We start from the raw sequence: 13447 nt of genomic DNA, 5'->3' as shown, positions 1-13447 counted from the left end.
GAAGATATTAGGATACCTATATAATATAATATAGAAAAAAAATTACGGATTATTATTCTGTTCTTAGATTTCAAGTTTTTCGCAACCGGCAGGCAGTACAATACAGAACAATACACTTCAAACAATTCCGAGAGTGCTCCGAAACGCGCTTATAGAACATCGCTCGTTCCAGGGTAACTTAGATCAGCCATGCTTTTTTATGTGGAAACTCATGCTCGTGAATCAGCTGCTATAGACGTTAGTGATCGACTGACTGTATCATATGCTGCTTGGAAATCCACGAAAATATAATACGTGGGCTCATTGTACTTCTGACTTCTGGAAATCCTGTCAAAATTGTCAGAGTCGCAGGCGGGTCTGTCCTACAAATTTTCAAATTTCAAAATTAGAGATGAACCATGTAGGAAAGCAACTTGTATGTGGGATTGATCAGCATAATGCCGCGGTTATTGTCAATCCTGGGAATTATCCAAGCTTGGATGTAATGGGTAATGGTTCCTTGGCTTATCATGTTAATTGATTTCCGGTGGTAGTTGGGAGAACTGCTTCTAAAAAAATTAGTACGTTTTTATACTAAACTAATGTATCATTTGACATAATGACTAAAAAATTATCAATTTGATGTTAGGCCATTGAAAATCATTTTAAAAGTCGCTGGACAAAAGGAGACTGCAAAATCCACTTATCAAGATAGCGACGCGTTTGGTTGGGTTGTCGACACATATTGTGCCTCTTCCTACATCAATTGCAGATTATCACCGAGCGAGAAACTTAAATCTAACTGGTTTTTACTGGCAGGACGACGACACTATGCCGACCCTTACGACTTGCAAGGTACTGCACGTGACGTTGTTCGTCTGTCAGCGTGTGTTAGCCGCGTTTCTCGGCGCGGGTTTTCGAGGGAACATGCCCTGGCGGGTGTTGTGGGTTCAAGTCCGGTTATAATCTCAGATAGCTTGGTTCGACTCATGCACTTGGACAAAAGGTAGGAGTCAAAATGATTACTTGTCAACCGTAGCTACCAATATTGGAAGATATACGAAGATTTTTGCATGGAAATTAACAACGTATATATTAAAAGCAAGAATAGATTTGGTTTTCACGTTTAAACTTAAAATAAAAATGCCTAAAATCCATTTTTTTTTGCTCGATTAAAAAATTCTCTTTGTTTTTTTCTCTCTTCTTTTGAAATCAAAAGGTTGAATCGTAGGCATTCTGAGATATTGAGCTAAACGTCTTTTCTTCGAAAAAGTTCACACTCTGTACTGGAATATTTGGTGCATTTTTTTTCTATTTCCTCTGAGCAGATCATTGATAAATTGTTATATTTTGATAATGGAAAAGTCTACAAAATCAACAGTAAGCAAATTTTGCATAACGTGGAGTCTGCCCTCATACCTCGCAACTATAGAAAATATATAGTTCGGCGGATAGAAAACCAAACAAATTGGTATCCCTGACTTTTGGAAATAAATTTAGCACCATGGAGAAATGTACAGGTTTTTATGGAAAATAATCGCTAGAGGGTGATGAAAATGGATAAAATGTGTTGAAGATGAATCGTAATAAACAAATTAGACAATTGAATTAGCGATTCCTTTCCGTCACAGCAAAGCTAGTCATTCCAATATTACAACTTTAACTACTATACAGGAACAAGAAACAAATGTATTTTTTGTGATTTTTTAAACATTTATACCTTTTTAGCTGCGTAAACAAAACACAGCATGACGAAAAAGAAAACGAAGAAAAAAGATGGTTGAACAAATAAAATTTTGTATTCTTTTTCCTTCTTCACTGACTGTGTTTTGTGTAGGTTATAAAAGTCTTCTGTAACTTCTACCAGTTAAGCAAAAAAAAGTTTGTTGAAATACGTTGATTAGTTTCCAAAAAAAGTTTAAAATTTATTATTTAAATAAATAAGATGACATAAGGATGGCGAAAAGAAGATGAAGCACGGGTGGAAAGACGACGACCAAAGACGGTGTAAAATAACAAAAATAAGAGGAAAATAGGGTGAAACGACGACGAAAAGCCAAAAAGATACGTAAAAACCATCAAACTGCAACAAAAAATACTAAAGAAGACGATAAATCAACGGAGAACAGATTATGTACAGAAGCCAAATACGACAAAAAGATGCCATCGAAAAAGAACCAAAATGTTCTTGCCGAAAAACGTTAAAAAGATGCAAAAACGCTGAAAAAGACGATAAAAAATAACAAAAAGACACCAAAAGACGAAAAGGGCGAGGTAAAAACGCCAAAAAGGATGCAAAATAAGCGACAAATAAAGCCAACGCAAAATGGCGATAAAAAGACGAATAGACGCTAGCTGACGAAAATACAACCGAGAGATGACAAAATGACGATGTCGACTATGAGTGAAAAACCGATGAAAAGCGACGAAAAGACGGCGGAAATACGACAAAAAGATGTCAAAACATCGACGATAAGGCAGAAAAAAAGACGGCAATAACGGTAAGAACAACAAAATTACCGAAAAAAAACAATACGGTAAAACAATTAAAAGACGATAAAATATAACAAAAAGACGAAGAAAATATCACGAAAAGACGATGAAAGGACGACAAAAAGACGCATGAACATCAAAACAAAAGAAACACTGCAAAATACGCCAACTAGACACTGCAAAACGCAAAATACTAAAAAAAAAAGACAACAACGACAACGACGAACAAACGATATAAAACGTCAAAATACGACAAAGAGATTAAAGAGACGCCATCATAACAACCGTTTTCGTCTGTGTCGAAAAACATTAAAAATAAGCGACGAACATTTTTTGAGCTCATTTTCTGAGCGTCTCCATGGAAAATGAAAATTAAATGAAAAACTTTTTATTAATAGTAATCTGTCATCTAACTGAAAATAAGTAAAAGTAACAAAGAACAATTTTGGATACAATAACAATGACAAAAAGATTCTGAAAAGACAACAACAAAAACAAAAAGACGGAATAAAGACTCCAGCTCCAGGAGGACAAAAACAAGGACTTCGAAAAAAAGTCCTAGGAGAATGTTACCACGAGCGACAAAAGAGCTAAATAAGACGATAGAAAATAATAAAAAAGACACCAAAAAAGACGATAAAAATATGATAAAAATACGACAAAATGACGCCAAAATAGCGACACAAAGACAAAAGTGGCAGAAAAAAGCCACACCAAGCAAGACGCTAAAATGTCGCGAATAGACAAGACGATAAAAGATGATGAAAAGAAAACAATAAGACGTAAAAAAATGGTAAAACGATTATTTGTACAACTTTGTAAAACATGAAAAAGTCATACAACAACTTCGAAAAAAAGCTAAAATGAAAAAAACTGATTTTAATGATTGATTTATAAGAAACATGATTTTTCTATCTTCACTGAAGAGATAGAAGGTTAGTCTCTTTAGCAAAATTTCTTGTAATAATACGCTCTAAAGCTTCACAGAACACATCATGGTGCTAAATTGAAACCGAATAAAAATAAAAATTTTATTTCACTTTTAGGGGGATTAATCAAAAATTAAATACCACCAAACGATAGAGCTTTTAATGTCAAGAAAATCTTTTAAATGTTCCATAAACCTGGAACCAAGTTTTTCCTCTCAAAACTCTAATGCGCTCGTATGTCTGTTTTTAGACCGCTGTGCGTTGTAGTGTTTTTGTCTAATTTTGATTTTATTTTAATTTTTTTGAACTACGTCTTACCGTAGGGTGTCAATCCAAAATTAGGATTCAAGCCAGCGTCACGAAAGAACGAAAGAATTTGAACGCTAATAGCTCTTCCAATTTAGAACGGATTTTGATGGTTCACGTATCACTTGTTTCATAAAAGATACAGCAATTGTATGGCTTTCTTGAAAACATTATTTTCCAACCGCTACATAGTCCCATTCATTTCCCGTGTCGACGGACGACGATTACATTAACCAAGCTTGTGGTTGTGGCTGCTGCTGCTTCAAGACAGAGAAGGAGAATAAACTGGCTGCAGTTGCGTATAGTCCTGCCTACGGAGACTATTGAAATGACGTAAAAAGAAAAGCAAAGCCATTATCGTTTGGCTTTTTGCTGGCTACATAATGCTGCAAACCGACGACATATGCAATCGTGGACTGGCTAATGTAAATCAATTTTCGTGCCTTGACGGTTGCAACCGCGGAATGAAAGAGCAGACAAGAGTGAATATGTTCAGATGGCAAATAATGGAATTAAATGGCGTCTGCACGGCAAGCTTGCTTTTTTGAAAATTGTCAGTGCGGACAAACGTACACTAAATATAGTAGTACAGTGGACTCTCGGAAAAGTTAATTATTCAGAAAAGTTAAGCGAATATTAGCTCTCAGGCAACACTCTAAAAAGTTAATTTTTGTCTTAACATTTCTGAGAGTTTGAATTTATTGGGTTTTCAAACGATCGTTCACACGCGTGTGTTTGCCTTCTATATTTATTTCTCATTTTTCGGTTAATTATCGCCTTTCCACAGTTTCATGCTGAGTCGCATCATAACTTGGATTAAATTAAACTCATGTACCTGACAGTTGCAACAATACTTCAATACGGACACATAGTTACCTCATGATTTTCGGTAACATACTGGAAAACGTAAACTCAGATTGATTTTTAAATGCAAAAGAAGGAGCAGCAGAGAACAAAAAATAAGCACGAATATTATCAAAACGTAATCGTAGACTACGAAAAAACAAAAGCAAGCTCGTATAACCTACTATTTTAAACTTATTGAAACGAACTAAGTATTATTTCATAAAGATCTTGCTACATATTTCTTTCCATTACAACTTCCAGATGCATAAAAATGTATTTCCTATATCCGCTAATGTATTTTTCGCTTTTGTATTTATCATTTTCAATGACTTCTAGGACTACTCAGAAAAGTTAAGAGTTCGGAAAAGTTAATCGACCCATTCCCCAATCGATTAACTTTTCCGAGAGTCTACTGTATTTGAGTTTTGGTGAAGTCCGATCAAGAAATGGCTGTTATTAATGCCAATAGCATATTATTTTGAAGATTTAATTTTTTACCAAGAATTTTGTTAATAGTTGGGTGCGTGAGGGAGATTTACAGCAATGATTCGCTAATTTAGCGTTCGTTAATTAGACGGTTCGTTAAGTTGTAAATTCGTTGGTTCGGCCATGCTCCAACTTGAATGTTAAAATTCTATTGAACTTTGAGCTTAGAAATTTCTAACAACTGTCAGCAGGCTTGGCATACACTTTTCGCTTTGATTTTGCTCTTTTGATTACTGCTCCTCAGTTAAGCAAAATTTGAAAAAGTGATGTATGGGGCGTTTGTAGAATTTGTTACTATCTACAATATTGCTGAAGTAAGCATTACTGTGCATTTTGTGTTTATGGCGCTATAAGGCTGCTACCCTCCTGGTAGCAAAAAGAGCGCTCTTTTTGCTACCAACGGCATTGCTGCCCTACAGCGCCGTAAATACTAAAGATAAAACTTCACTTTCTTCAGCAATATTATAGATAATTACTAGCTCTACAAATGCCCCATTCACCACTTTTTCAAATTCTGCTTGGGTGAGGAGCGATAATGTTTCATCATGCGCCATGCGTGAGAGTATGCTTGAAACTATCAACGTTTTCCCGTTGAATACAACAGATGTCGTTATTTTGTAACGCATATTGTACATTTATAAAAAAAGCTTAATTTTGCGCGACAATAAATTTACTCAACGCAACAACATTACTCCCTCATGTATCGCAGTTTATTTTGTGTTTATCGCTAATCGCAATATAACGTTTGATACCTGAACCAATAAATGGTTGGTAAACATTGTTTTTATCTATTGCGTTCATGTTGCGAAATTTAATTTTTTCGAATTGAAATGTCGCAAACATATGCAGCTTCTGGTTCTCGTACGGTATCGAATCACTTTTTCGGCTCTCCGATGAATGGTAGTAAGATGCTATGGAGAGGTATAGGAAAAATTAGGCAGAAGTCATGAAAATTAAGTATACCAAAGTAACTGTACCACAAATAAAATATGATTAGTGATTGTTTTCCAGGTAGGTAAACATAGATAAGTGAGAAATTTTGATTTTACTACCACTAGAAACCCAGCTAGCACCAACTCGTATATCAATGTACGAAAACTATCGTAAATATCTCCTAACAAACTCGAAATCGTAACTAAAGCTGGATAAAGTGGGATCAAGTTGATTTTCTGTCGTATATAATGATAATGACTGACATACATACGATTTTCAGCACAAAATCGTAGATTAGTACGGTGCGACTCGCGCTTAATCGGATCTTATCGTGTATAAATACATATATAGTCGTAACGCTCAAAATTATTCGTAATCACGTATATCGCCTCCAAAATAGTACGGATGTGCCAATTTTGCACATGAAATACGATTTATTTAGCATGTATATCTGGACGTAATGCTGATTTTTACCTTTTTTATACATATGAAAATGCTAGCTGGGAAAGTGCCATTTCTTCAAAAACAACGGTTCGTATGGTGTTCTGTTAGCGAATCAGCTGGAGTGCAGTCGCGACCCAATTGACGAGTTCAGGCTGTACTCCGATTTTGGCACAGATAAAAATATTTGTTTTGGCATCACAAAATTACAATACAATTATTTAATTAACGCCGTTTTACGTCATACATAGGTCAATATGGTGCGAAAAGTTTTCTTTAATATTCAAGGTATCTCTTCGCAAAAATCCGCCTAACGTAGTTCTGCGCCAGCTACGCGGTTGTGTCTGGAATACGACCTTTCTGATTTTTAGCCTAGTAATGTTTTTGTAATTCAAAGAGTGGGCTAGAAATTCATCTCAGTTTTATTACAATGTTGTTTCATATTTTGTGCTCTGAATTTTTCAACTTCAAGAAACTTACTTGCACTAAGGTGGGGGAATGTGTCTTTGGGTAATTGAGATTTCTTTAGTATGGCAGGCACCATTATAATTAAAAAGACAGGATTGTGCTAGGAAGTCATATTATCATTGAATAATTGTTTATTTTATTTTAAACAATCTAATCCTAGTGTTAAAAAAATCTAAAAATAATAGTTATAAATAAACCACTTATTATATCACAGCAGTCATGCATACAATGTACATAGGAATCCATCCCATAAGTTCGGACAAAGGAAGCAGAAACTCGTCAAAATCCTGTTAAAGATACAGTTGCTTACAACATTATAACTTTTTTTTGATTCCGGGCATTGTATGTACAACAATGCTGAGCTGCAGCATGTAAGTAACAAGTGTAGGTACCTCTCAGGCAGACAAAAATCACTTCTTCACCGAAACCGCCGCCGCCGGCTGGTCCTAGTTATTCGTGATTCACTGCGGAAGAATGGGCCTGGCACTGGATGCACTCCTTGGGAAACCATACGAATGCAATCACCCGGCTGGATAGAGCATTGTGGTGGCTTCTTCCTTCCCTAGCTTTAGTTTGTTGAAGTGTGGCTACATTTATTCCCAGCCAACGACGACGACGGCGATGATAACGACAGCGACGACGTCGACGGCGACGACGGTGTAACAGGATTATTTGAGGTGAAAATCTATTTACGTACTTTGCTCTTTTGTACCTTTACATTTTGTAGCACCACTATCGTCGTTGACATCGATGACATCGTTGCACAGTGTTCGGTTACACAGGAAAAAATGGAAAAGTTCTATCGCCATACACCTGGAATCAACGAGAATTTAGTTACTGACTGTTATGCAATCGGTTTACGTTCGACAGAAAGCTGAACTGAGACTGCCATTGGCGTCCGCCGTCAAGCTTGTGTGATTGACAAACTTCCATCCGACGAACGGGTTGAATAATTGTAAAACTTTATTTTTATATAACACTAAAGCACCGCCCCAGGTGCAACCTGGGTATTTTTTTTTTTGAGTCGAGGATTTAGGTTGGATTTATTCACCTCGCTCGCTCGCCGATGGCCAGATGATGAAGGGATGGCCCTTCCGGTAGCTTAGAGTATATTTTTTATTGCACACCTTTTTGCACGGATCACTGCACTTGGCCAGTCAATGAATAGCCGGGTGTGCTCACTCACAGGCTGAGGATTATTTTTATGGGCTACGATAGATTAAATCGACGTTACGATGGGCATGTGTCTATATTGTCGACCATTCTGAAAAACGAACCATAAATTAACAGCATGTAGACACTTAATTCAAGCTGTTATATTACAACGTTTTATCGCGATTTATTGGTAATTAAAATATTTATTATCAATATTGCAAGATACTTATACGGAAAGTTCATCACATATTTCAGATGCCTTTCTGAATAACCCGTTTCGATCGGATGGAAATAGCATTTCTGCTTATGAATGCAAATATATCAGTGGCCCGATCATAAACCCTGTTTATATAAAATCAATTATTAACAAATTCCATAAACACCGGTTCACCTGTTGATTCAATCAAACGGTGCTACCGCATCTTCGCGATATGCAGCCACCGCGGGGATGGTGATTACGATGATAATGATACTCGCGAATCTGCCGTTTCTCTCTCTCTTCACTTATGCATGATTCATGCTAAATCATCACTCTCATTACTACTTAACATATCGTCGTAGGTGTTCTTCGTTTGTCCATCGCATTTCAAAGCAAAAATGATTGAAATAATATGAGAGTTTTCACATTTAAAGAGAAAATAGTTGAACCCGACCATGGAACAAACGAGTGCACAGGGGACCATTTCCAGCAACATACAACATGCAGCGAATTATTACCATAATGATTGTTACCCGATCGTAAGCTCGCCGAACCTCGAACAGCTGCTTTTGATGTGCCTCTGCCCCGTGTTTGCATAATGATAAACCTTGTGAAGCGTTCTTGAATTAATATACCATGCTAAAATAAACCATTATACTTGCTCATGCACTAAAGTCTCACACTTCGACTGGTTTGTTTTCCGTTCCCACCCCGCAGAACATCCTGGACAAGTTCAACCCCGGTGCGCGGCAGCTGATCAGCGCCGGCAAGGCCTACCTGAAAGCCCTCCATGGAGCATCCGCCGCGTCCGTTCTGTTCAACGAAGCTCTGGCCAAAATCGCAGTCAACGCTCAGCAAGGAGGAACCATCGATATCGGTAAGTGCCATGCCGGTTAAGGTTTGAGAATGCTACGCTATTTAACCGGCGTGTGCCGGTTAAAAGCCACACTAAATTTAAATTACCTCCCTTCGATGAAGGTCGTAAACTAGTCAACTAAATCGACACTTTTCTTACCCTTTGTAAAGACGCAATGGAACGGAACGGCTCCCAGCTTCCCATAGCGCCCGCTGCTCTCAAACAGTGTGAAACGAAGCACTCCTGCTGGCTGTCAGGAGCGTGATTTTGCTGCAATAATTTTGTTGCTCGTTTTTTCTTCCTATGTTAAACTCAACCACCAACTAACCAACGATAAAGCTATACAGCGCCCTTGGGGGCTAAAAGTTTTTTCTGGTTGTTTGGGGAGCTCCCTTGTTGCTCATAGCCGGAACCACCATCGCAACAACGATGGCTTTCAATCACCATTTAAACTACATATACCTACCTATAGGTGGTAGTGCAATAATTTACTCGGAATGAAAAAGGATCCTAAAAGGAATCCCTTGGTGACACGAACGAGTTCATTTGTTTCGTTAGTGCTGTGACCACCACGTCTGGATGTGTCCCAACGATTGAAATTGGAAGCCTTTAACTTTTCAATCGAAATTTCCAGTTTTGTTTTACTGCCTATACAATGGGTATTTTATTTAAATTGGATAATAACAGTTCATTTATAGATTAATTTAGGATTACAATCTTATGGGGATAAATGAACATAGACATTTTGGCTATTAAAGTCTCAACATTGCCCCCTACTCAATAATAATAGACACACAAAGGAATCATCAGAACAGTCCCTTTTTCCGTAAGTTTTGAGTGTGCCATTTTGATACGTAACTCTGTAGCATTAATTTAGGGTTATCTCTGCACACGAAGTGTTTTAAATGGCTGTTTCCCCTTCAATTGCGGATGTAGAAAGCAGTTCTTCCATGAGAACAGTTTTAAGGTATACGTTGCGGAACAATGTAATAAGTTTTTATTCCGCTGGCAATATATTTGGTTTATTCAGACTAATTTGGTGATCTGTTAAACTATATTGTAAAAATTTTTGAATGTCGATTATGAAAAATGCACTCAGACTAATTTTATATCATTTAAAATAATATAGGTACTATTCACTACAGTTGCCTTGATTTCGATTTTGTTAGAATTTCCATTCACTGTAAAAATATCTATCGTTTATTAGAATTCTCAAACAGGTTTAATGTAAAATACTTTAAGGTAGGAGTTACTCTGCAGAAAGTTTCTAAACCCTACATAATAAATAAAATAATTGTGATAATAATCACTTGGCAAAAATAAAAATTTCTATTTAGTCGCTTCTTACGCGATTTATACGTTCTGTAAATTCCGCAATATTTGACACAAATTTATAAATATTGCAAGCGAATGGGTTTTCGGCCGTTCAGTGAACTTTATTTTAGCAGACATGTTTTTCCTTTTCATGCCAACGTTTCGAACCCGGCTTGGACCTCTTTCAGTGGCTCAATTATTATTAATTATAACATCATTATCCCGTAACCCTGAAACAGATCCAAATCGAGATCAAATCGTTGGCGTGAAAAGTTAAAATAAGCGTTTACTGATATTTACTTTAGTGGCAACGGTCTGTTACCGATCCTGCGCCGAACGAATTATGCTCCTCCAGTACCGTCGGTCCTGGGCTGCCGTTCTCCAATCCCCACGAACACCAGCTGAACGTGCATCGTCCTCAACAGCACACACCCACCGGGTGCGGGGTCTGCCTCGGAGTCTACGGCCTCTTCCTGGTTCTCTGCTGAAAATAGTTTTACGGTTGATTCCGATGATATCGACGTCATCCGCAAAACCAAGAAGCATGCGAGATTTCGTGATGATAATTCCATTCCTTTCCACGTTTGCCCTTCGTAATGCACCTTCCAAGGCAATGTTGAATAGCAGGTTAGAGAGTGCATCCCCTTGCTTTAGTCCATCCAACGTCACGAAAGCAGCTGAGGTCTCACCCGCTATTCTAACGCATGATTTGGATCCGTCCAGCGTCGCACGAATCAGCGTAACTAGTTTCCTCGGAAAACCATGTTCTAGCATTATATGCCACAGCTTATTTCATTTGATTGAATCGTACGCCGCTTTAAAATCCACAAACAGATGGAGTGTCTGCAAGTTGTACTCCCGGAACTTGTCTAGCAATTGACGCAGGGTAAACATCTGATCCGTCGTGGAGCGACCCTCACGAAAATCAGCTTGGTACTCGCCGACGAAGGACTCCCTTCGTCCCTTTTTGAAAATTGGGCAAATGAGGCCATCTAACCACTCCTCTGGCATTTGTTCTTCCTCCCAGATCCTGACAATGATCCGGTGGATTACTTCGTACAGCCGCTCACTCCCCGCTTTTAGAAGTTCAGTCGGGATACCGTCTTTCCCAGCAGCCTTACCGTTTTTCAGCTCACTGATTGCCTTTTTAACCTCCTCCTGTGTTGGTGGCTCCACAGCTTGACCATCGCTTACAATTCCTATGCTGTCCCTGCTGATCTCCGCATTTACCTCTCCATTCATCAGTGTCTGGAAGTGCTCCTTCCACCTGGCTGCTACCGCCGTTTTGTCCATAAGCAGGTTGCCAGTACAATCATTGCACATCACAGGCATGGAAACATTCCTGCATCTCACCGCTTTATAGAAACTCCGTGTGTCGTTGCTGGCGTATCGCTTCTCTGCGCCGGCGAGCACGTGCTCCTCGTACTCGCGTTTCTGTAGACAATGGATTCTTTTTTCCGCAGCTCTAATCACTCTGTACCTCTCTCTGTTTCGACGCGTTGCCGCAGTGAGCATGCGACTCCTGGCCTGGTTCTTTTCATCTGTCACTCTCTGGCATTCGGCATCAAACCAGCTGTTACGCTGCCTTCCACGCGTCGTGTCTACCACCTCTCTCGCAGCTGTTTCGATGGCACCATGGATGTTCCTACACAGCCCATTTATATCTTCTCCTTCTACCTGCTGTTCTGCGATTTGTTGGTCAAGCTTCCTGGCGTACTCCATTGCTACGCCATCTGCCGTTAACCGCTCGATGTAGAAACGCAGCGTCCTCTCAGTGCGAGCTTTCGCCGTGTTCGACAGCCTTGCGCGAATCTTGCTCACTACGAGATAGTGGTCAGAGTCGATATTTGGTCCCCGAAATATGATCGATATGATCGATCTGAGAGCTAGAGTCTCCATTTGGATGCCTCCAGGCGTGTTTTCGAATATTAAAACGTGGAAAGTAGGTGCTACAGAAGGCCATTCCTCTGGCCGCGGCAAAATTTATGAGCCTCAGACCGTTATAATTGGTCGACAGATGAAGGCTATGTCTTCCAATGACTGGACGGAAGAATTCCTCCCTCCCGATCTGCACATTGGCATCTCCCATGATGATTTTCACGTCGTGTTTTGGGCACTCTCCATAGGTCCTCTTAAGCCTGTATGTATGGTATGTATGAGAACTACCACCTATCTTAGCAGAACAACTGTTCATAGCAATGGGCCTTTCTTGACAAGGGGAATCGTACAAACATAACGATTGGTCACGTTTACCAGCTCCTGTATGAAGGGCCAAAAGGAATCGGTCGGCAAGCAACATCACTTGCTCGTACCAGGGGTATTTAAGAATCTCCTTCCAGAAACTAGATCACATGAGTCAATCGTTGAGTAAGCCCTCCCAATACAGAATGGCCTCAATAGGTGGGGAGAAAGGGCCCGCTCATTATCCACAATGTGTTGTTAGCCGGGCCAAGGTTAACCTTAGGAAGTTGACCACTTCACTCTCCCTAAGCACACTGCTTCAAACAAGTACCCTGAAGGACCCTCCCGTTCATTGATGTTATTGTTTTTGTGTACTTTAAAGATATGATTTTTAAGTGATTTTCTTTAATTACTTCTGTCATTGCACTTATTTATTGTCTTTGGGTTATAGTTATTATTTAATATAAATATTTTCAATGTGAGTGCTCTGGTCCATACAACCCGTTTTCTGTCATGTAGGTACTATTATTTATTCTTTTTTATGATCTTTTTGTGTTATAATTGTGTTACTGGATCATAATTATGTTTAAACTTTACGATGCTTTCTATTTTGTTTTTTTTTAATATTTGGAGTGATTCCATTATGCTTTTCGATTTTAAGAAATCTGAAATATTGATATAAAAAAACTTTGAGTTATCAGTTCACCGATACCGAAGCTTATGTGCTATTAACCTATTCGATTTGTCCGAAACAGCGCGAGCAGTTATTAGATACCGATAGATATGTGTTACCATGCCCGAACGCCGTCCTGAGTCAAACGTATCAATTTGGCAATTACATCGAAAACTATGGTTCCGCGA

At 38.7% G+C, this 13447-nt stretch overlaps 1 protein-coding gene across 1 annotated transcript in view; it reads left to right on the top strand.

The window, feature by feature from the left end:
• LOC128744753 (zinc finger CCCH domain-containing protein 13) overlaps positions 1–13447 on the top strand; it is a 273853-nt gene that overhangs the window by 217694 nt on the left and 42712 nt on the right. The window contains exon 5 of the mRNA XM_053841966.1: positions 8953–9112. Coding sequence (XP_053697941.1) covers positions 8953–9112 — 160 coding nt within the window. The remainder of the gene's footprint in view (positions 1–8952; positions 9113–13447) is intronic.

Source organism: Sabethes cyaneus, chromosome 3 (assembly GCF_943734655.1).
Source record: "Sabethes cyaneus chromosome 3, idSabCyanKW18_F2, whole genome shotgun sequence".
NCBI lineage: Eukaryota > Metazoa > Arthropoda > Insecta > Diptera > Culicidae > Sabethes > Sabethes cyaneus.
The sequence above is the reverse complement of the archived record's forward strand: the minus strand, read 5'-3'. Positions and strand labels throughout refer to the sequence as shown.